The sequence below is a fragment of the Zosterops lateralis genome (genome assembly GCF_965231275.1).
Source record: "Zosterops lateralis genome assembly, chromosome: 2".
Classification (NCBI taxonomy): Eukaryota; Metazoa; Chordata; class Aves; order Passeriformes; family Zosteropidae; genus Zosterops; species Zosterops lateralis.
Window position 1 is genome coordinate 76430851 of NC_139763.1, and position 25971 is coordinate 76456821.

At 34.5% G+C, this 25971-nt stretch overlaps 1 protein-coding gene across 1 annotated transcript in view; it reads right to left on the minus strand.

Annotated features, from left to right (window-relative positions):
- The window catches only part of DYNC2H1 (dynein cytoplasmic 2 heavy chain 1), a gene marked incomplete at its 5' end in the record, with an annotated part of 144282 nt that overhangs the window by 35481 nt on the left and 82830 nt on the right, over positions 1–25971 (minus strand). The window contains 6 exons of the mRNA XM_083855078.1: positions 362–478; positions 17116–17220; positions 18909–19120; positions 20523–20598; positions 22536–22691; positions 24538–24648. Coding sequence (XP_083711204.1) covers positions 362–478; positions 17116–17220; positions 18909–19120; positions 20523–20598; positions 22536–22691; positions 24538–24648 — 777 coding nt within the window. The remainder of the gene's footprint in view (positions 1–361; positions 479–17115; positions 17221–18908; positions 19121–20522; positions 20599–22535; positions 22692–24537; positions 24649–25971) is intronic.

Genomic DNA, 25971 nt, shown 5'->3' on the forward strand with positions numbered 1-25971 from the left:
CATATTTCAACACTATAAAGGAAAAACTATACTGTATTTGAAATCATTAAACATTGCCTTGTGAATATTAGATAAATTAAGAGACTAAATAAAAATCGTAAGTACATTAGCATTTTTCTTGGAAACACATACAGGATGTTAGTCTCATGTTTTGAATGTTGTCTCACCTCCATATGGAGAAAAAAGGCCTGTTATATCACGTACAGACTTTATAGCTAATTGTACACCTAACATTGTACTTTCCACCTCAAATTTGTTTTTCTCTTTTTATGTTTCAACATTCAAGATAATTCCTTAGACTGTATTTTTAACTTAGTTTCCAGAAAAAGAAGTTGTGTTTTCAAATTAGGTACATTCCTACCTGATTAAGTTTCTTCCATAGGTTGAGAACAGGAGAAAGCTCTGTAGACCATATTTCTCTGTCGAATTTGCAGCCAGCAGTTACTGACCTACTCAGGATCCGAAGCTGTGAAATGACCTGAGTGATGAGAATACAAATGCACTCTTGAAGAAGGATAAACAAACTTCTTTTAGTACAAAAATGCCATGCACTAGCAAATACTCTTCAATTTTTATCTATGAACTATCCTTTCCTTCATACTTAATTGTTGATCATGATCTTATCAAAACACAAACAGTATTATTGACGTACAAAACATACTTGAACTTCATTCATATTAAACTACAAAAAAACCCCTACATATTCTCTTATCATAGTAATTGTCTTTGTTCAATTATAATTTAAAAATTAATGAGGTGCATAATTAAGTAAAAAGTCTCTTTTCCACAGAATTTAGAGACAAAACTCGAGCTCTGCCTTTAACTAGGCTCAAGCTCTGCCTTTAACTAGACTTCATCTGTAATTAAAAATTTAAGGGAAAAAATCTCCCAAAATATGTTACTAAATACATATAATAATTATCAGGAACCAAAACTCAAGACAATTATAGGAAATTCACTATGATTTGACCAGGATCTCTTATTTACATACTCATGCTACCTCAACCTATTCAAATGCATACATATTAAAAAAAAAGAAAGCATGAAATTAAAAAAATAACTGGAAACCTTCCAGAAAGAAGGGGAGTTTATAGTTCATTAGGTCCAACTGCCTTTTATTGTTACCAACCATAGCAAGTTCACAAATCAACAGATGAAATACATTAACACATTTGGAACAAAGTCCACTGAAATAGAAATTCTTCAGTGATACTCCAGTCTTTCCCTTAAAGTGCATATAAAGTATATATAAACCTCCTGCTGTTTTTGAGGCATTTTCATTAAATTTTAGTTATTTTTCACAGTGTATTTTTTGCAAGTATGCAAGGCATATTAGAGAACAATTTATTAATTTTCTCCTCTTTCACTTGACAATAAAGAATTAGGCTTCATAGTAAGAATATATTAATCATTCAGAAGGTCTGGACTATTTAATTGCAGCACAGACTGAGGGAGAAAGTCAAGTTGTTTCTGCTGGGATTTGACTTATTTTCTAGTCTTCAAAGGTGCGCCATGATGAAGTGCTTTCTTTTATTTTTCATTTTCTTTCACTGAAGCAGACCTCTCCTTCTTATTTATCAGCTTTGATAGGGACTAAGAAGCACTAAAAGATGATAGTGCACCCAACCATCATTTCAACTTCTGTAACAAGCACTGACCATGAGACTGTGGTTTAAAATCCTGAGAGAAGATTATAAGGCCAGTAGTAGAACCACAATCTCAGAACTCAGGAGAGTAGATTTCAGCTTAGGGAAGTTTTTGGCAGGAAGCAGTTGGCAACTGTTTTGGAGGGCAAAGGGGGGCCAAGAGAGCTGGTCCATCATCAAGAAAATGTTCTCGAAGCACAAAACCAGTTCCTTCTGATGCAGAGGAAATAAGCACAATAAGCAAGTCAAAGAGCAATCATGAAAGAAGATCATCATGGATGTAAAAGAAGTTCAAATTCTAGAATAAGCTGAGTTGGAAGGGATCCACAAGGATCACTGAAGTCCAACTCCTGGCCCTGCACAGGACATCCCCAAGAGTCACATCACATGCCTGAGAACATTGTCCAAATGTTTCCTGAACTCTGCCAGGCTGATGCTGAGCTCACTTCCCTGCGGAGCCTGTTCCAGTGCCCAAACACCCTCTGGGTGAAGAACCTTTTTCTAACATCAAACTTAAACGTCCCCTGACACCGCTTCAGGCCATTCCCTCAGGTCCTGTCACTGGTCATCAAAGAGAAAAGATCAGTTCCTGCCCTTCCTCTTCCCCTCACCAGGAAGCTTGGAGACTGCACTGAAGTCTCCCACAGAAGATGGCACAAGGGTGGACTGACTACCCAGCAGGGGTGGAAAGACATTGCTCACTTGTGTTAGGGTCAAGTAAGGAAAGCCAAATCTCATCTGGGTTTAAAACAGCAGTGTATGCAAAGGGCTACAAGGGCTTCTGGCAGTATTCTGGTAGCTAAAATGAAAAGAAAATATGAGGTACTTCTCTTTATAGCTTCTGTTATATAAAATAACATTTCGCCCTCTCATTCTCATAACTTAATTTTAAACTTTCATAATCCTTTGTGTGCCTCAGCTATTGTGTATATCAAAAAAGATTCTTGTTTAATTTAGCGAAAAATTAATTTCTCTGATGAATGTTTTGATCATAGTATCTTTATCATTCCCGCTATTCTTCCTCATTTTTACTCTGCACATATGCAAATGTTCTGACAAGCAATACAGATAATAAACACACATTTGTGCCTTCCAGATATCATTCTTTTAGCTATAGTTTTGTATCTTTTAATTTGTTTTTTGGGTAGTTGCCTGCCATCATTCGTTAAGCAATAAAACATTTATATCAAATACACTTTAACTGGCAATTCAGTATGTGGTACTCCATATAAACTTGCATATAGTGCATACTATAAAGCTGAAAAATGTTCATATGATTGCTTTGTGAATATGGGGAATTGAAAACATTACCTCTGGTATTCATTTCCAAAAGCGCCTTTAGAGGTATAAACATGTATCTCCATACAGCTGGAATTACTCTGAGAAGTAGTGACTGCAAAATCAAGTAATTAAACTATTTTTCTAACTCTACTGTATGGGGTTAGCTGTCTTTTTCTAATTATCTAATTATAAAATCTGTCAATATAGTTTAAATAGGAAATACAGTATCTATCCTTGTATTTAATTTCTTTTCCTTCAGTGTGCCTATACTTTCTGCTTTGTGTATTCCACCAAAGTAGTTCAAAAATATTGGGTTATTATTATCAAAAGTTAAACACTTAAATTGAAAGTACAGAATCAAAAGAAATCAAGTTTTAACTCTCCATATTCTAGAGTACTGTAACATACAATGATCTTCATCAAATGTTCATGGAAAACCTTTAACTCTTTACAGTTCATCCCATTTCTTTTCTCAGGTGTAGCAGGTATGATGGTAGTATAATTTTCTCCTAAAGTTTCCATGACAGCACAGTTTTCAATTCACTGTAATTTTTATTATTATTATTATTATTATTATTAATAGATAGGGCTGAAACTTTTTGTATTGGTGGCTCTTTTAGCCTGAATATTTTTTCAAAATTTTAAACTTAGAATAGTCATTTGCATTCAAGACACAGATGAAAATACATTTGATTCATGTCAAAATACTCAGGTTAACCTCACCACTGAACTGCTTCAACACCCCAAACTTTTGCTAATGGACTGAAAAATTGATGGCATGACGTCTGTCCAAATTTAGGAAAGAATTACAGACTGTAAAATAATAACACTTATTACTATTTGAATATAAGTTTGATATTAGAATTTTAATGGCAGATTTCATTCTCACAAATCCCAGTGAAGTTCCTTACAGTATTGACTAGTCTATGCTACTTTGAATCAGCTAAAGCTTGAGAAAATGTTTACTCAAGTAATTCTCAAATCAGTATTCTCAAATCAGTCTCTTTCTGGATGTTATGAAAATGAAAAGGGAATTTATTTTTTTAAGTAAGATCAGAGGACAATCTGATCTTGATTGTCCTGGAAAGAACCTAAGGAGGTCTCTAGTCTAATCTCCTGTTGGAAGCATGATGAGCTTTAAAATCAGACTGGTTTGCTCAGGGCTTTTTCTGTTTTTGAAAAATCTCAAGTACAGAGACTGAAGAACCTCTCTGGATGACCTCTCCCACTGCTTTACTGCCCTAATAATTAAAATGTTTCCCTTAATACCTCTGGACCTTTCTTGTTTCAATTTATGTCCAGTAAAAATAGAAGTCAAATGCATGGACTGGGACAAAGAATATGTTAAGATGGGAAGGACCTGAAAAAAACCACAAGTGGGATATATCAACCTATTAGAATTCTCAGATGTATCACAGAAATGTCCAAGGTATCATGGTATGTTTGCAGTTGCTCCACTTAAGTGTTTTCACCTTCAGGAAAGAGAAATAAGTTTTGAGTTGAAGGAGAAACTAAATTTGAAAGAAATAATATTATCAGGAATACATATCTGGGGGTCATATGAAAACCAAAGCAACAGGGCAGGAATGAACACACAGACTGGACAACTACCTAGAAGAAAGGAGACTTTGGTTGAAATGACAAAGGGAATACGATAAGGAATCTGTATTTAAGAAAATGAAACAACTCTTAGGTTGAAAGAGGGCACTGTACACAGTCACATTAGGCAAGCACAAATTCACCCTTACCTATCCTTAGGCACTTATTTAAAGCTTACTTAAAACTTACTCAAAAATATTATCAGCTTAGCCTCCCTAAATAATCAATAGAGAGATCTTAAGTGGGATAACTTGCATCCGAAAGGTTCTCTTATTGAGTATTTGGAAAACTAAGCTCCTTACATAGGTACCTCAGATAGATGGGTCTATGCTGTGGAAATTAGAATGAGGATATTAATTTAATTTCCTGGAAATCTAGCTACAAAGCTTGAGGAGAATTCAGTTTCTCTCAATGTACTATATATACAATACCATCAGGCCAATCTCAAAACTTCAACTTCAAAACTTACTGTATATTAAGTTTGCCTTGAACATGATGTTTCTATGGGCACAGAGAGAGATCAGAAGTGACCAGCACAGATGCACGTATCCAGGTCTGTGGAACTGGATCCTTTGCACTCTAACCCAGGTATGTACTTATAATACTAAGGAAACTGAAAATTTAATCACAGAGGTATAATACAGGGTACTCAAAGTAAGAGTACTTTTACAATACCTAACCTTTGAACGTTCTCCTTTGTTATTGAAAGGTATTCTTTCTATATATTATACACTAAAAGCTAAAGTATGTTGCTCTAGTTCACACCAAATGCAAATCTGAATATTCAGAATAATGAGTAGAGTGAAAAAAATCTACCATTAAGCAGGAAAAGAGTACCTTCATCAAAAATATGAGAGGGATAGAAAAAGAAGTAATAAAAATATAAAAGCAATCACCAATAATGGTCTGTTTAAAGAGGGGTAAGAAGATTATTCAGAATCACAATTCTTTGTAGAATCTGTCTGTTTTAAGTAAGGTTAACTAATCATAACAATATTTCTACAAAAAATTCTAAAGAGCAATTTATTTGTGAACAATGCGTCTAATACTGATGAACAGCCAACAGAAACTGCTACCAAGTATTTTTTCTATTACTAGTGGAAAAATTCATGCACTGCATGTTTTTTTCTGAGTTATCAGCATAGAAAAATACAAATTGCATATGTTAAGAAAGGTGAGGTGGTCAAACAAAGAATGTCAATATTTATTTACCTAATTATTCAATGTGTGTGCAACTCAGCTTTTTAATCTATTGCATATTTTTGAGTGCATCTACAGACATATGCTGCTATGATATTGACCAGCACATTAGAGTAGAAAACATGTGCATCTAGAGAAATTATGAGAGATAATGAATAAAATGGAAAGCAATAAAGACAATGAATGTACCATGCAATTTCCTATGGAACTACTAAAAAGTCATGTTTTAACTGAAAATTAAAATTCATTAAAAAAATAAAAATGAGGAAATGTCAAGATTTTAACTTTTCCTTCTATGAAACTTTAACAAGACAGATTTCTAGGAACACAAAATTTATTTCTATTCTTTACTCATGTATAAGATGAAGAAAAAGTCTTGCCTTCAGTCACTCACAGCTACTGAAAAAATGCTACTTCACAAATACAACATATAATAAACATAGACTTACATCTAAGTATTGTATTCACTTCAGAATCAAATCAAATTTTATACACAGTATTAAGACTGGAAAAAGAGGAAAGTAATACAGTCAAAAATATATTGTGAAATTCTGTCAGTGAATTAAAAAAAAATCTCAGATCAATCATTTCTGAACGCAGTAAGATTACTGTTCTAAGAATGCAAAGCTGGGAAGATTTGCTGGTCAGATAACTGGTATTTTTTTCAAGATTATGGAACATATAAAAAGGAATTTTTATTTTTGTACAAAAATGTAGCAAAGTCCTCTCAGTAAATCTACAGATGTCAAAGCAGATACTCTACTGCCATCTACCAGTTTTAAAAGGACGCAGTCTTAGCACAGAAACAACTTTTTTGCTCCATTTCTCTGAATAAAACAATATATCCCTTCACACAGATATTTCTGGTTTTATAAGACTTTAAATAAACTAAAATATGAAGCTTTAGCTTAATTACTTTGGTAGATACTGTGAAAGTACTAACCCAGTGCAATGCAACTGTGTCTTTACTGTGTCACAAGAGGGAGCAGATTTCTGGTGACATCCCTTCTGGCTTCCATAGTGTTTCTCACAGCTTGGCTGCTGTTCCCTCATTACTGAGAAAGTTGCCTAAGACTGAGCTGGCATTGAAACCTCTCTGACTTTCAGTCCCTGGCTGTGTCCCTTACCCTCTCTGCAAGAACAGGATCCATGCATGCTGTTAGGCTGAAGGTACTTTAATGGCACTTTAAGCAAATCATTCCTACTGCACGTGGATCAGTAAGAGACAGTTTAGGTCTATGCTGCTTTTTTCTTGTTCCATCAAGGTCACATCAAACCTGCACTTTCACTCATTAAGGATCTGAAGTAGGGCTGGACTCCATACAGAGATACATGCCTTCTCAATCAAATACAAAGCAAATGTGGCAAAGACATTGACCAAGCCTGTATCTTCCTTAACACAGAAGCAGATCATGTATCATATACCTTTGACAAAGGAAGACCCTCTGTAGAGTACGGGTTCAGGGGAAGGAAGAAGGTCAGTCAGCTGTAGATGGATAGCACAAGCTCTAGTTGAACCTTCTCTTCAAGAATAATTGAGAGTTTTACCTCATAGAGGTCCACAGGATACACATTACCTGGAGATCATGAAGCTAAAAGGAATACCAGAAGAGCTGGTTGACCTTAACTAATTACAAACCCTGACAAAATTTAAGGAGACTAGAAAATGGCAGCCTGTTTTTAGACCAGAACCAACTTCTCATATGCAGAGCACCACCAATGTATTTTTATACACATAGTACCTATTAGTCCTAGGAGAATTAATATTTGAAGCATTACATTGATTGACTTAATGATTCAAGAGATGTGTTCTAGCTCTTTTTGTTAGAGTACAGTACTGTGGCTTCCACTCCATTAATGATACATCACATTTCTTTCATGCATCACCACAGGTGTATTCAAAATACTTCTTGTATTTCAAAAATTCCTTTTAAGTACTCAGATCTCTCAGTTGCAGCATAATAAATATAGGTTGACATTATTCATCAATTTCTACTAGCGACTGTTAGTCATGTATTTGTGATGTGGGATGTAATAAATGTCAATAATTAAATGCTCTGAACAACTGAAAGGCATATAACTGCTAAATTATTTTAAGAAAATAAATTTATGTTCATCTGGAATCTACAGTAATAACATAAGAATTTCAAGAATAATACAAGTTGCTTTTCAATAATTAAAATAATTTTCAATAATTATACACATATTATTCTCTGTGGCATAATTAGAATTATGAAGGAACAGTAAATATAGAATTCATGCTCTGATTCCTTTTGAGCTTGAAAGAGAAAATTGTGTCTGTTGAAAAAACACTCAAGAAGCTACAGCTATCACTGCAGCTGCACCTTGAAAAATAACCATACACCACAGCCCACTTATTCTATATACAGTAGAAATACTGCAGTCAGATGTATGACTGCAATATTGGGTGGACATGCCCCAACTTTTCTTTATCTGACCTGGGTAATAACAACTGCCGAGATTTGGTGCACAAACTCATGATTGCATGATCCAGCAATTCAAGAGTTGCCAGTGTCCTCATACACCCTCCCCTACACCTTCTTCTGTCTCTGCTGCTCTCAGAAAGAAGGAAAAAGAAGCACTAGAACCATGTATCTGATCACAGTTTTAGTAAGACAGAGAGCAGTTTTAATCTAAGTAAACAGATATCCAAGGAATAGCAGGAAGAGGTACAAAATCAGCCAGATCAGCCAGTGACTTTACTGAAGTCAGTGAGATCACTGCAATTACATTTAAAGAGGCAAAATTCACTTCATTTTTCCTGACCCTGGTTTGTACCTTGTCTACTTTACTATATTGCTCTACACTGTTCTTCATTATTAGTTTAATATTAATTTTAACTTGAGAAATATCCATCACATAATAAAAAAAAGTTATAGAAAAGTTATTAAAAGGTAACCTTTCTCCTCCAATATTTCTCATTTTCAAGTACAGACAGAAGAGCAAGAGTATTTATTTTAAATAAATACTGTATTTAGTAGCTACAATAAGGTTCAATTAGCTATTCCTTTTGTTTTCTGATGGATTTCATTAAAGAAATTGTTTCTCTTTAAGCAATCCCATCTATAAAAAGAGTAATTTAGTGTGAGATGTCTATGCTAGTATTAATTCCTGTGGAGTATTCAATTCAGCAACATGATTTTGCCTGATTTTGTAAACTTGACATTGTTCAGACACCATAATTTTCTTAAGTCATGCTGATTTAATGTGTGAATATTAATTCTTTATGTTGAGTTTTTGCTAGAACAATCTCTCAAGTTTTGAAATTATTCAGCTGCCATTCATGATAAGTATAAAATGTCATGGTATGAATCACAGAATGACAGAATGGTTGGGGTAGGAAGGCATGTCTAGAGATCATCTAGTCCAACCCCTGCCAAAGCAGGTTCACCCAGAGCAGGCCACACAGCATCACCTCCAGACAGGTTTTCAGTATCTCCAGAAGAGGAGATATTCAACCACATCCTCTCTGACAGCCTGTTCCAGTTTTCTGTCATCCTCACATTTAGGAAATTTTTCCTCAGATAAACATCCTGTGAATGAGTTTGTGCCCACTGCCCCTTGTCCTGTCACTGGGCACCACTGAAGATAGTCTGGCCCCATCTTCTTGATACCCACCCTTGTAAATCTCAAAATTGATAAAATCTCTCAGTTGTCCCTTCTCCAGGTGAAACAGACCTAATTCTTTCAGCCTTTCCTCGTAAGAGAGATGCTTCAGTCTCCCAGTCATCCTAGCCTTCCCCTGAGTCCCTTCCAGTAGCTCCTCATCTCTCTTGTACTGGGGAGCCCAGGCCTGGACACAGCACTCCAGATGTGCCTCACCAGGGCAGAGCAGAGGGGCAGGATCACCTCCCCTGACCTGCTGGCCCTGCTCTTCCTAATGCACCCCAGGATCCCTCTGGCCTTCTTGGCCACAAGGACACACTGCTGGCTCATGGACAGCTTGTTGTCCACCAGGACCCCCAGGTCCTTCTCTGCAGAGCTGCTTTCCAGCAGGTCAGATCCCAGCCTGCGCTGGTGCCTGGCGTTATTCCTCCCCAGGTGCAGGACCCTACACTTGCCTTTGTTGAACTGCATTAGCTTTCCCTCTGCCCAACTTCCCAGCCTGTCCAGGTCTCACAGAACATCAGCACAGCCCTCTGGGCTATCAGTCACTCCTTCCACACGAAAGTAAGTATGAAAACAGGCATTTTTCTATACTCTAGGCATTTTTAAATACTCTCTATAACACTGTGCACTGGAGCTCTGTATAAAAACAAATTTATATTTATAATAATGATCTGCAAAATAAGAATTTTACTGAGAATAAGAAAAAAACATACAAGCTTTATACTATGTTAAAGAACTGCATCAACAATTTTTTCATGGGAAATACAGCTTACAAAATTCTAAATTAAGAGGTATCTTTTAGTCACAGAAGCCCTTTAAATACCATTATTTACAACTCTGCATCTTTACATTTCAAAATATATGTGAAAAAATTTTATTAGTTATGACGACTTCACTGGAGGAAATTTCTGAAGTGCTGGTTAACAGCCCATATTGAAAATGCAGGCAGAAATTATTATTTATATTTATAGATATATGTTGAGGATAGCCATGAAGTAAACTGCAGAATTAAGATTTTGGACTTAAGGACATTGGTTTAATGGCCATAAGGAAGGGGGAAAATATGATCCAGTATAGTAAGGAGAGGGAAAATTTCAGGCAGTAGAGCAGACAGCATATTAATTTCAGTTGATTAAAAACAGGAATAAAAGACTGGTTTTGAATGAGCTTCAGAACAAATTCCCTCATTGTGCAGAAAGGCCAGGATTTTTAGCAAAATGACTGAGTAAGCATGGAGCATCTCTGTGGACTGAAAGGCAAAAAAAAAAAAAAAAAATGAACGTATAAGAAGAAAATCAAAGACAGTGAAAGAACTGCCTGGGCAATTCAAGATGAAATCAGAAAAGCCAAAGCCCAGCTGGAGATAAGACCAGCAGGAAACAATTAGGGGTGAAATGGGTTTCAACACATAAGAAAAAATTTCAAAGAAAACATTGGCCAAATGTTAGCGAACATAAGCGAAGCACGGTACGTAAAACATGAAGTATTCTAAGGCCTCTGTGCATGGTGTAGGAAGCAAAGGAGCAGATAATACTGGGAAATAAACAGCCCATGCAAGTAACATGAACACACTCAAACACTAACAGGGACCTCAGTCCAGCTGTTGGCCGGTCACCAGTGGTGTTCCCGACGCTCAGTAGTGCAGCAAATTCTGTTCCAAATCTTTATCAATGATCTCACCGAGGAGACTGAGAGCACTCTCAGCACGCTGGCAGACAGTGGGCGAGTCTCACAAGGTCAGACTCACAAAGCACACTCTCTTCCATTAATGTGAGTGACAGCCTTGCCTAAGGAGGCACAATGGTGGGAACCATTCACCTGCTTTAGCAGTTGAATAAAACAAAACTGGTAACAAACAAATTAAATTTGAAATGTGTTGCTCTTTTGCTGCACTGGAAAATAAAACTTGCAAAAAATATGTCTAGTTATTAATAAAATCCTTTTTTTATCTTTGAGACAAGTACTGTAACTTGCATACATTTGGATGCTTTAAATTTCACTTCCTCCTCCTGAACTTTTCAATTTGAAATCAAATACTTAGATATGAAATGCAAGTATGACAACTATATTTACATTGCTACAATACTCAATGCAGAAATGGCAAAACCAACTATTTTCAAAATCCTGTTCTAATAAAAATCTAATTTTTTACAGTCCAGTTTTCAGAAAAGAAACCCTCCTGTACTCTGAGTAAGCAACAACCTCACAGTTACAGTTGTTTTCTTTAATATGTTAAATGCTCATTAAAATGTTCATTGTATGAGTTTTAGAAATGCTGTTGACATTATTACAAAACTTGATTCGAAGTTTAATGGAAAGAAATAGGTAATTCCAAAAGGTGATTCACTCCTTTATTTTAGATGCCTATCTAAGACTGGCACAAATTATTCCCTGTGGCTGCTTTTCTCTCCTTAGTAACAAAAAATAAAATGAATGACTAGCTAAGAAGAGGTGGATAATATTCATATGATAGAAGCTAGTTGAGAGGTATTACACTCAGGTTTCCTTGTTTTAATTTCAATTGGCTTTGAATTTGGCTTATCATATTTTTCTATCACAGTATCTAAACATTTAAAAGAAAAACAAACACATAAGAAATTATTCCAGTATCAGTCAGGGGAATTTGAAGTGGCTTGAATCAATAAATACATCACAAGCCTTTTCTAGCAGGATTTAAACAAAATATCCTCTAAGAGCTGAACTAAAAATCTGAAAGGACCTCTCTGTGTATTTCAAAGATAAACTCTAATTCCACGGTATCTGTTTTTAAAATACCATTGACTTGTGGGAAATGTTAGAATAACATCTAAATAAAATATTTGGTGTTAACAAAGAGGTATTTTAAGAAATATTAAAACATTAACTGAAGATAGTATCAGTGAAGGAAACAGGATTTCACACATCTACATAATTCAATCCATGGCAGGTATGAATACAGTATCTTGGAGCTAGACTGTAATACACAGGGAGTCTAGATAACCATTAGATTAGCCACCTAACTCTGAGAAAAATAAAGCTTTGTTAGATGACTATCACCCTTAAAAAATATTTTTTCAATTATATTAGGTTTCCTGCCAACATGGACTGACTATCCAAAAAAAAAATGTCTGTTCTGGTAAATAAAAGTGGAAGTTGGTGACTTCCAGCAAGAAGGAAAATTTAAAAAATTACATCTGTGAAAAATAAATTACCTTATATCCTCTACCCTGTCACAGAAAATGACAGACTTGGATTCTATTTGAGACTATAAAATTAGTATGAAAAAGGTTCTTAAATCAAGTAATTTTGTTGTAAAATCTGAACCACCTAAACAGCAGATTCGCTGGCCTGGTTGTAAAGCAAATAAAATTACAAAGTACAAAATACAGGAGGACAAATACTTCCAGCAAGTCCAGTTGAAGTGAACTGGAACCCAGCTAATATTTAGGTTATAAGTATTCAGAGATCAAAATTTTTAACTCATATATAAATAATTTTTTTAATAGTATTTCTTCGAAAATTTGGGGATGCTACAGTCTGTGGACTCTTCAGCAATGAGTCCCAAAGGATTATTTTACATCTCTGATGTCCTTAAGCATTTTGAAGGTGTATTGGGTTGACCTTGGCTGGCCACCATGTGCCCTATCACTCCCCTTGCCAGCTGGACAGGGAAAGGAAAATGTAAGGAAAGGTTCACAGGTTGAACTAAGGACAGGGAGAGATCACCCACCAGTTACCATCACAGGCAAAACAGACTTGAATTCTGGAAATTAATTTAATTTATTTCTAATTAAATCAGATTAGGAAAATGAGAAATTAATCTTCTAACGCCTTCTCACCATCCCTCATTTCTCCTGGGGCTCAACTTCATTCCTGAAATCTCTACCTCCTCCAATCCAAGCAGTGCAGAGCAACAGAAAATGAGAGCTATGGTCGGTTCACCACATATTGTCTCTGTCTCCTCACTCTCTTTCCCTGCTCCAGCATGGGATCCCACTCACTTAAGACATTACCCCATGAACTTTAAAATGCAAGTTTCAATTATGCATGCACAATCAACCTCAGGAGGTCATAAAAAGTTACTGCAAATCCACAGACTTGCCTTCTACTTCTGCCATCACCAGGATGGTGGACCTAAAAGAATCAAGATGCTGTCCAAATACAGAGAGGGTAACTATCCTTTATCTTTGCATGATAATGTGAGAGGGTACTCATTAATTTATGAAAATATCAAAACCAACCTATTCTTCAACTTTGCTGAGACTTAACCTGTCTCATATGATACTCTCTTGTGAAGCATTATAACGTGTAAAAGAATGAATTCCTGAGGGAAGATATTATTAGAATTATTAAACGTAGTATTGTATACAGAAACTAGCAATGAGCAAACCACGTGCTAGCCATATTCATCATCACTGGCAGTCATATTTGAAGAATCTTGTGCAACTTGCCAGTTACTGATTGTCTTTTTTATCAAAATAATTTAGTGTATTATTGAAGAATTTTTAGATTACCCAGTTGAGTGATCATATATAGCTACTACTCACAGGCTGCAGTCATCTGCATTTGGCAGGATTTTTTGGGATCGCTCAACACATGCTACACTCTCTAGAGCGCCTGCAGTGAATGTGTCTGCTGTACAAAGAAGGGAGACAAAACAACATCTCTGCATTTTCATTTCATTCCTAGACTGGTTACTAGCAATAAGTCGTATTAGTTGAAGGTATGGTTAATCCTGTACAGAACAGGACAGTTCTTATTGCTTTTCCAAGGTTTAAAAATACCTATGCAGGTATGTCTGTTTCAGTCTGTCAAAATTCCATTTATCACATACAATAAATTTTATTTTGATGATGACACTTATGTATAGTTCTATGACAATTACAACGAAGGATGAAATTTGTTGATAAGCATTCATGAAAGGACAGAACTAAGAATAAGAGATGAGTCCACTGGCACCAAAAGCCCACTTTGCAAGAAGGTCATTCGAGAGATACCTAAATTACAGACCCTCCTCATTGCACAGGAAGCCTAAAGCAAACCTCCACATATTCTGATTGCTTTAATCACTGGTTCTAACTTAGATTGGGAGACTGAACCACCTGAATACAGGCCAATATGCAGGCAAAATACAGTGTTTATCAGATCAGAGGAAAGGAGCATGACTGTAACTAAGTGGTAAGGACTGTTGTTGAGTATGAGGAAACTGAGTTGCAGTACAGAAAATCTCTACTGGTGTAAAACAGGTAGGATGAGGTACACTGACTCCTGCAGCTGCACTGCAGTGGGGTTTTTTTGATGTTAATGCACTGTTCTGCAAAGAGAACACAACAAGGGATGTGAGATTATTCATGACCATATTCAACATAAGAGCTGTGTCAAAGGCTTGTTCTAACATCAGGTGAAGTGGAAACAGAGACACTGTGACCTCTAGAAATCCAGGCTCTAAAAATTTACTTATTTTTACTTACTTAGATCAACTAAGCACATAATGCAGAAAAAAAAAATTAAGTCATGTTTCTAAAAAGATCATGTCATTTTAAGTAATTTCTTTTAAAAGAAGGATTTTACTAGTATGCATTCAATATTAATACTCTCTGAATTACCCTACAGAACATTACAAGATATAATTTCTAATAAATCAATGAGTAATTGCCAATGTAAAAATAATACTCGTAGCAATATTCAGCTTTTAAATTAGAAAAGTTCCCTGCTGATAAGAAGCTGTGAATATAGTCAATAATTGCAAAATTTCTGCAAAAAGAACCTTTCTTTTTACTGATGTTTTAGGTTTACCCAAACACTAGCAATGCATAACTTATGGAAGAGATATCAGTATGACTTCAAAATGCTGCACTCTGCTGCAGCCTATTTCTACTAGAGTAAAGTGTGTTGCTGCAGCAACACAAGCTATTGCTTCTAGGCATGAAAAATTAATAATATTGATAGAAAGTCAACAGAATCAGTGAAGTAGTGGACATGGTATTACATCTCACCTTTCTGATGCTAGAGACACGGCAGCTGAGCTGGTAGCAACTGATTTTTGACTACTCTTGTTCATTCACCTTTGCTTTACTTTAGCTTGGTAATGGATTTCTGAGAAACCCTCCTCTTAGAAAACAACCACTGAATTCTCAGTTGTGAACCATGAGATCACCTATGGATCCAAAACAGCTGCCTAACTGTTAGAAATGGAAAGGGATCCACAGTGAGGGAGAAGCACAGTTTAAGGAAAATCTCGCACTTCTGTTAATTAAATTGCCTAAGACTTAAAGAAATACTGCAAAATACTATTGGAAGGATGAGAAAATACCTCATATGATAAAAAATCATCTCACAGAATTGTAACCAGAGCAGTCTCACATTTTCAAGATTATAACCCACAGTTTACAGTTTATGATCAATGCTATGGCAGACCAGTTAAGCAAAGTGTGAGTTTACATGTAAATGCACTCATTATCTATTTCCCTTCACACAGGAACTCTGAGTCTTTTCTGATTTTTAAAAATATTAACATTTTTAACAACTGCACATTTTAACAAGTTATGAAAGCACAGCTAAAGTAAAAAAAAATACACAGCAGTCTACAGTGAATCTGAGAGAAACAAAAGCATCTAAATGGATGTTTAGGTAAATGATTTTAAGACAAAATCAAAGAGAGCTGCGCTGAATGTTGGAGCATGTATTAGCTTTGTAATAGACAAGTTCTTGAGTTCATCCTATCACCATATGCATCTTCATCCTACTAAGTTGCCTTACATATCTTTATGTTTACATCTTCTAAAGAAATCACAAATAGTTTGACAATACAGCTAGGGATTTAAGTGAACAGAAATACTTAAACAAATTTACCAGTACTATATTTCATAGGCAACAAATGAAATACTCAAAGGCTTTTTTTTTTTTTCAGTAGATCAGAGATCTTACACCAATAGGAAATTTCTGCTTGGAGCACTTTTTACGTGACTGTGAACAAACAATTAGTTACTTTTTAAAAAAACTGTAATTCTTAGTCTTGAATTCATAGGAAATTCCATTTATAGGAGACTTAGAACTGATTTTGCCAAGAAAGGTTGGATCAGATGATCACTGAAGTTTCTTCTAACCCATGATTCTACGATTTAATTTTTTCCCTTCTATAACTTGTCCATACATAAGACAGCACACCAGGGCTGGGCAGAAAATTGAAGAGAGCCTTGATATACAGACCAGTTCACGTCACAGCTCTGATTTAAGATTCTCAAATCCATCAACTTTCACATTATCTGACACAACCAATTTACTAGTCAAATAAAATATGCTAATAAGTATTTAAAAGATTTGTACTGTTTAACTGCACTTATACAGTAATTGTGTGCTCTCATCCAGACCTCACTTAAAAAATCCCATTTCTAATTGGAATGGAATTTTTTACTAACTGGAAGAATTCTGGAATTTCAGGAAAAATTCTTCAGAATTTCTATTTCAGCAAAAGCATAAAATCTTACCCATATTCTATGTGTAAAATCATCATACCACCCCTCAACATGAACTGAATATACTATTGGAAACTTCCTTAATAATCATCTGTTTATTTAAGTTCTAAATGGATACTCTTATAACTAAAGATTAACTTTATTATATTAAAATATTCTACAGATAAAAGTCAACATATTCAAAAAATACATCAATTTACTCTGACTTTCTTATGGAAACTGCATTTATGAACAGTTGGTTGAGTTCTTCAGCTTATATTGGCTGCAGAAAAGATTCAGAGGTCAATGAAAAATGCTAACTTTACCTGGGAACTGATGATACGCTGTGATGAACGAGCAATATTAGCTGGCAGGCCAAAAAAGTCAGGTTTATCATCTTCTGGAAGGCTTTCAATAATATTACGATAATCCTGCATTAGAAAAAAAGAATACACAGAACAGAGGGAACTTTTTATTCCACTCATGAAAATTAACAGCATATGCTTAAAAGAATTTTATTAAGTGCACAGAACAACACAAACATTAAAATAAGTATATAAGACATGACATATTATGGTAATCTTATTTATAGATTTCTTAATTTTATTTATCAGAAACTATCTTCTTTTATATAATATTTCCGCTCTAAAAGAGCAAAAAGCAATTCTGATTACGGTGATGCTATCAAATGAAAACAAAAATATACCAAGACTGTCCCAGAAAAGTAATTACAATACTTCTGTTGAAAACTTAAATGTAAGATTAATGACAATAGTGAAAAAAAAAATGTGGCATTTGGAATTCTAAAAAGAGTATAATACATATTTATAAAATTAAGAGCACTCACTTCTATTTAAATCTTCAAAAATATTCGCTCAAAGCAAGTGTAATAGTTAAGGTAAAAATAGGTTTGCATAATCACTGGAGATGTAGAATAGCATCAATAGTGGTTACAGCGTAATAGTCACTAGTGATGCTCTTGCACAAAACAGACAGAGGCCTTGCAGACTAAGGTAGACTAATGGTGTTGGACATCCCTTTTACTGTGCTTTAAAAGCAAAAATATTTACTGCCTGAAATTCTGGCTGCACCTTGTTGCATATGTGCCATGTGCATTTTGTGCTGGATATGCACAGCTCACTTAACATGGAATCTGACTTCAGAGGTAACAACAGTAGCAGAACTCTGTATCAAACACTGAGGAAATTCTACTTGAAGACACAGAACTATAAATTCTTACATAATTGTGTAAGATATTGAGAGATATTAAATGCTGTGCAGGCTAGAAAAAAAGATTCATCTACTTCATTTTGCAATACAAGAACAGAGAATGGTTGGTTTATCCCTTCTGTTTTTATGATATAAACTCAGCACATCTATAGAAAATAAAAAATAATGGTCATAATAAAGTAATTTAAAAAAAAACAAACCAAACCTAACCTGAGCAGTTAGAATCCAGGTAAAGAACATCAAATCACAACAATTTACTTTAACTGAGATAATACTATTTATATCCATTCTTATTGGAGGTCTATTATGGAGTCCTCCATTAGAATGCAAGTGAATCTTAATCAGAGTAACAACAATAATTACATTGTGAAAGGACAGCGAGAGATCAGTTGTTTAGACTGCTAAATTCCCTCTCTTTTACACTAAAGAAATACTAAAGCAGAATCAGAATCCACCTTTATCAACAAATAAAATGTCACATACCCTTCATGGCCTTTCAACAGATTGCCGGAATGTTGATGTTTTTTGGAAACAAGAAGGTATATTCAGATTTTCCTGTTTCATCCAGAAGTTGTAGGAATATTTAGCAGTCTTTAAAAAACTACTGTTATGTTAATATACTAATTATATAAAAGCATAATTGTATCTTTTTCATAAATTAACCTAATTTCTTTTACTCAGCTCTTCATAGCTGGGCTGCTCTGCACCACAGTCAGATATCATAAAAACCAATAGTAAACTGACAGAGTTAATGCTCCACAAAAGAGATAATTTTCTGAAGAAATAGAGATATCCTTTGGATTGTAACTTTGGTTTTCTTTGTGGAAATATTTCAAGAACAATGCTTGAAAATAAATTACTTATTAGGCGATAGAAGATGTATACCTACCAAAATACTGCAGGAATTTGGTAAAGAGATGGAACACGGGAAAGTACTCATCTTCTTGCCTCTGGCATTTAAACTGCCAATGATTCGTGAATTGAAAAGCTGCTCCAAGTAGGACCGAAGAACCCTCATATCAAAGTAATTATCTACACGACCTCCATAAATGGCATTTTCAAACAAGCCATGAACAAATTCCCACTGAAAGTCTTTGGAACCTATGAATTAATTAATTAATTAGTATCAGTTTTGTATCACTGAATAGCATTGCATTATTTCTTCTTGTCACTGCAGCTCTTCAGGGTAATAGAAAGACATGGCACATCAAATATCTAATTTTTAATTGTTCTTCTATACGACCAAATAGTAAAAGCTGCAGAAACTTGAAAGTTTGTAAGTATTTGTCATTGAAAAAACAAACACTTACTGTGTTGCAAATAAATTATTAGAAACTTTGCTTTAGACTTGAAGTGTTTTTTGAACTAATTAGTTAGATGCATTTCAAAAATTATGCTATTAAAACTTTAATTTTGTGCTCCTTTATCGTAAATAAAATTTTATACATCATTTTCTACCACTGTACCATCTGATCTCGTAATATCAACTGAGTGATTAAACCAAAAGCAGATCATGGTCCAAACAGGTAAGATTACTGGAAATGTCATCTTTCAAATACAAAGTGTTCCAGGATAGACACTTTGCAAATCATTACGAATCATACAACATAGCATATGAATTTAAGCTTAATCCCACAAGTTCAAAATACCTAATTTTTCCCCCCTTCTATTATAGTTGCCCAAAACAATTACATGGGACAATGATCTACTTTTATCCTATCAGCTTTCATGTGCAGGTGAAAGCTTGATCAGAAAGGAATTCCCTAAAGTCTGCTGAAAGAGGGAAGTGGCATTTACTTTAAGTGGGGGTTTACTTGATGGTAACTGTTTCCTAATGCTTCAATCATGCCTTCCTAAGAAAAGATATTTTCACAGTAATAATTAATGATTATCATTGACAGTATGATTCAATATCTTCACCTTGCTGTGTGGTTTAAGTCTGCACAGCTAAGGTCTAATTTCAGAAGTATTAACCATCCACAAATCCCATTTAAGTCAACGATTGTAAATTATCTCTACATATCAGTTCCCAACTTTACTTTGAAATTGTACAAAATGTAAGGAGTTAAAAAAATTACCTTTACCACATTAACTAATATTAGAAATTCCTACACTGGTTAACAGAACAATGAAGTGGGGTCTATCTAATACTGAGTTTCAATACAAAGAATTCTTTAATATTCAATTTATATTCGATTCATTTATTCAATATTTAGGGGAACTCACACTGGAAAGGAATGAAGACACAATATTTCATCTTACAGGCAGCCCTCCATTTCCTATTTCTTCCTCTGGACTCAACAAGCTGAGCAGCATACTGAGCACCAAGAATTATTGGTTTATCTGGTCAGTTAAAAATGGGTCTATGATTTACCCTGTTTTTCTAGTTTTGCTTACTGATGATGAGCTCTACAGCATCTACATTTTTATATGAGTGTTACAGAAGATAAAGCTATTCATGCAACACCCTTACTAATGTGACTTTCCTTCAGAAGTGACTTACCCTCAAAGAGTCTATCAATAATGTCAAAACCAGCACGTAGATCAGACAAGGAAAATTCATAAAACTTGGTCCAACCCTACCATGAAAAGAAATCCAAAGAATTTAATTAGTATCACAATGATGATCATGAAGTAAAACACCAGTATCATGTGGTTACTGAATGCTGTATAATACTTAATGAAAAAAGAAACAACCTGTGTCCTCTAAAGTTTTTTTTAAACATTCAATAGAGGTAGTATAAAAAAAAAATCAGTTGTAACAGTGCATTTAATTTCATATACTTACAAAAACCAGAATCCATTGACTATGAAAAATATAAACTTAAGGTTATTTTATTTCCTATCAATATTTACTTCAACTAAAACTTGCTGACATCTGCAAGTAGATCATGTATTGAATTACAATTTATTATTTCTGAGAGTCTTCTTGCATTTCAGTATACGGAAAGTATTTTCATAGATAGGACTGATTCTTCAAACATAGTCTTTAATATGCTCTCATAACCTTGCTCCTTAATTCATGTCACTTCTCATCTGACCAAAAAAATTATTAATTACTGCTCTATTACCATAAAAATGCTGACCACCATATGTATATTTTAATCATTTGCAGTTTTTACCTCCTTTTTGTTCTTGAATGTAGCAGGAATGCATTCTGTGTATGTAATTCTCACAAAAAGCTTTCAGTGTAAATGTAAAAGTGTAAATAAATACTGATATATGACAAATCATTCAGGAAATCCAGATCTCAAAAGTATGTCCTGTTGCTCTATCTTTCTACAGTACTTTGCATATGGATGATATCATAGCAACAGTGCATATGATTCATGACGAGAAATGCAAATGTGTCAGCAACATGCACATGTCCAGTGAGATGAACACAGCCTGAGGTCAAGACTGTAGCTGCTCCACAGATCACAAAAAACTATCAGCCAACCACCATGAAGGTCACATTCTGGAAAGATGCTCCTAACAGTATCCTTGGGGGTTTTTGAACAGATCTGTACATGAACCCAAAACAATTCAAAATTCATTATAAAATACAAGAGCTTCTACTTGAGATTAACTACAGTCCATCAATGTTAGAAACTGGTAATCTTGAAATATAAATCCATCACCGTCTGCACATTTGTGCAGTGGAATTAAAGAGAACAGCAATCCTATATGTGTTACTTGAAAAACTGGTCAAATGAACATGAATTTCAACAAGAACAAAGGAGAAATCATGGGTCACTTTAATACTTTAAATATTTTCACCTGTTGTACTTGAACACTATATTCAAAAGCCTATTACTGCAAAAAAGCAAACAATCTTAAGAAAAATTACAAAGCCAAAATTAGCAAAAAACTCTCAAACATTCCAGACTATACCAGATCAAATCCTCCAGATGACACAGTAATTTCATAACTAGTCTAAATAGAATAAAATAAACAAGACATAAAGCAGTTTGCTGTTTGGTGGGTTTTTTTGGTCTGTTTAATTTAAGCATCTTGCAGCCATAAAAAAATGTTCACTTTAATCAAAAATTTAGCTAAGGAAAAAACATAACTCTGAAAATCATTATAATCCTAGTAAGAAATTAATAATTTCCCTTGTTATTCCTTCTCCTTGAAGGAGTTTGTATGAAGAAAATGTAGACAATGTCATCTCCTCTTTCCCTCCAGTATCTCATTTCTCATGTCTTCCATGCAATTGTGTTTCTATAATATTTTTGCCTGTCCCAAGTAAACAGGATTCACAGGATATTTTCCACACTTCTGTAGAGTTTCACTTAGTACATGAATCACAAAATAACCCCATGCAAGCAGAAGCAGTATTCACAGGGACAGGAACTGAGGTTACCAGGATCTTATTTTGCAATGAATTCAGAGACAATAAAGGCAGACACCAGAAATACCCAAGTTTTTCTCATTTCTGAATATGACCCAACATATACATGATGAAAAATACTTCCAAAAATAAAAGCTAATAAATGAAGCAAATCTTTTTAAAAGACAGTAAATAAAATATTACCTGAGGGATATAATTTCTTCTTTCTTGGCATACAGCATGAAACCATGCTAAACAAAAGAGAGAATGTGCTCTAGACAAATATCCCTTTTTGTTGATTTGCTCTGGTGTCCAGGATTCATAAGTTCTCAAGAGATTTTTTTTGAGGCCTGGAGGTGCCTGCATTGGAAGGAAAAAAAAACATTGTTGTAGACAGAACACCTAGTATTTTTATGTGCTATTTTCTCAGATTATAACCTAGAATTTGTTGCTTAATGAAATGACCAACAGTACTTAATAAAATAAAATTTAACAAGAAAAAAATGTTTGCAATAAATCGCCTAACAACAGAATGATTCTATAGTGAAAGTAACTTCAACATACTGAAGGAAATAGCAGCCAGGTAACCAGGACCAACTTATATAGGCCCGTACTACACTTAAAGAACTTAGTGAAAGCATAGTGGTCTATCAGAATACATCAGCATAAAGTAAAGTTAATTGTTTTCAACCAAAAGAACTTTTTTTCTGATTTTACAACCTCAGCTACCAATTACTTCTGTGATGTGATGAATGTCAAATTGCCTTATGCCATCCCCACACTCCGTTAGCTAGAATATAGATATGGCATATATATATGAAAAAATACCAGTTCTCAGATTTAGTGGAAGGTAATGTTCATAACCACTAGAAATAACTGCATTTAAGGCGTAGGCAGTAACCAAAATGTCAGTGCTTAAAAGTAAAAACAACTGGATACTCAGCCGTTTTCAAATTATTTGCAGGTCTGAAGGTAAACACAACTTTTAAAGATATTTAAATAACAATTTTGTGTTTCTAAAAATGTTTGATGTTCTTTCTTTCTTTTCAAAAATGGCTGTCAGTGTTTCCATAAGATTACCATTGTTGCTTCTGACAAATAATAAATAATTCAATAAATAATTGCAAATTATTCAATAAATAATTGCAAAATATGGCAGTAAATTGACTTTTTTTTAATGTCTGTATCTTCACTGGTAACATTCTACATACATTGGAACATACTACAACCATATAATAATCAAATATCATTTGATAAGTCATCACCTATCACTGTTCTTTCATGGTAACAAAATATTGACTGCCATTGGAAAGGAAACAAAATCATTTAGAATATTGCATTTGTGCCAAGTTCCAATCATTCCAGAGATAGTGGAATGAGTCAAACAGTCCTGCAGTTTCTGTACCATTGAAGACCTCAATATAAGCAAGAGGGTACTGCAAAACCTCTAAAATACCTGCAGTCAATGTAAAAGAGTAACTATTTCAGCTTCTTGGAAGTCAGCAACATTGGACTCTAAAAGGTCAAAGTTTCCTGGATTAGCTGCAGACAAAATCTCCACACTCCATTATGAATGGAATATTTAGAAGCATTCCTACTAATGATTTCCATATTGGACATTACTGCTAAGTGCATTCATGATTAGACTACTTTCCAATCAATTGGAGGAACACGGTCCCAGTTATTCCTTAAAGCTGAGCCATTTCAAATGCAAAGGTCTCAATTTTGAGTAAAGGCTTTTAATTTTATGTTCTGCTATATGGGAGGAGAACCATTTTTGTTGAAAGAGTCCAGTGAATATAAAGCTACAGGGCCAAAAAGGAAAGTTAGAAAGAGAAAGTGGGATTCTGTGATCTTCACATGATGATATTCGTGAAGGAGAAATTCCTTGTTTTCCACACATGTAACAATCAATACCTGTGTTGACTTTTGTTTTTAAGAAAAACTGATTAAATGCACAAAAGGATTTGGAGCACAAAACAGAACTACTACTTTTCCTAGGTAAGTATATTTTCAGTTCATATTTTCAGTTGGTAAAAGCATCTAGGAAAATATCATCTTTAAAGGTAAACTCATTGTATTTTTTGTATTACATGTAACTGAAATATAAGGTAAAACCAGTTATTCTATCTAAACATACAGTTTGCTATACATCATGGTTCATTCAATGTAAGAATCTAATACAAGCTTTCCAATCAGATCTTACTTCATAAGTTATTTTCAGACTTGATTGAAGCAAAATCGGAGTAAATTTTGGATGAACTTCCGTAGTAAGCCAAAGACGAAAGTTTGGTTGAGGATGTAATGCATTCAGTTCCTATTAAAGAGATGTTATATATTGATATAGGCTTTGAGGTCATTGGGTTTTTTTTAGACACAGAACAGTATTTACAAAATTATAATATCCTGGATTAAAATGTCCAGTTTATCTAAAAAATCGACAGTTGCTTACACACAAGGTTATAGCTCAAGATGTGTTGCCTCCACACATTCTATACAATTGCTGGGCTCAAATTTGAAGTTCATCCTAGCTGCATCAAAATATTTGTACCTTTCTCTTAGATACTAAACAGAACATAAAAATATAGAGCACCTCTTTACTCCTTTTAAGTACAATAACACTAGAAGACTACATCAAAAATTATGAAGGCTTACAATGTGGGCGGCATATCAACAACAGATCTCAGTGACTTTCAACACCAATATTAATTTCTACCTCACTGTGGTACTTGGGTCCATATTCCAAGACCGTGAGAACCGAACTCCTGTACTGGATGGAACTGAATTACGAATATGCAGCAGTGTCTTAAGAGGATGTTCAAGTGTAAGAATTACAGTCTCACACTTGCTAATGGTATGCAAAACAGGCAAGGGGATGTTCAGAGTCAAACATCAGCAAACCTTAGCCTATATTAAGCTCAGCAAGACGTTTAACACATTCAGTATTATGTTCGTGTGGAAAGAGTAAGACCCTCCTGACACATATCCATATTTTAATACTTAAAAGATCTGAAATTTTGTATTCAGCAAGGAGCTTACAAACATTTCATTACCATTGACTGTCTTGTTCAGGCAACATGACACACGTCAGTGTTATCTTGCTTTGCCTTTCCATTTTTTCAGAATGGATTATAGGAATGCTGATGGTATATGTCACATGCTTACTTCTAGACAGATGACAGACTCTAAGCTCATGTCCATGGACTAGGCTTTACAAAAATCATTGAAAACTGGAAAATTTAAACTGTAGTAAATGTTGAAGGAACTCCATTATTTTCTTCTGAATTTATTTGTTTTGAGGATTTTATGGTGATGTACATGAAAAGTATATCATATAAAATCAACTTTAGTTTGCAAGCTAATGATTTTATATGTAATAAGTGTGCGTTTCTATAAAAGATGAGACATTTTAATTTCAAATTAGCAAAAACCTCCTAGTGATTCAGCCTGAGTCTGCACTTCAAAAAAAAAAGGAACTACCAAAAGGAAAGTTCTAGAACTAAGGGAGAAAAAATTAAATTCAAGCACACATACATTCACAGTTCATGCAAAAACATGGGCAGTATCCCATTAAATACCAGAAGTCCTAACTGGAGCATTTACTCACTCACTGCGGTAGAAATACTCTATATTGTATGAA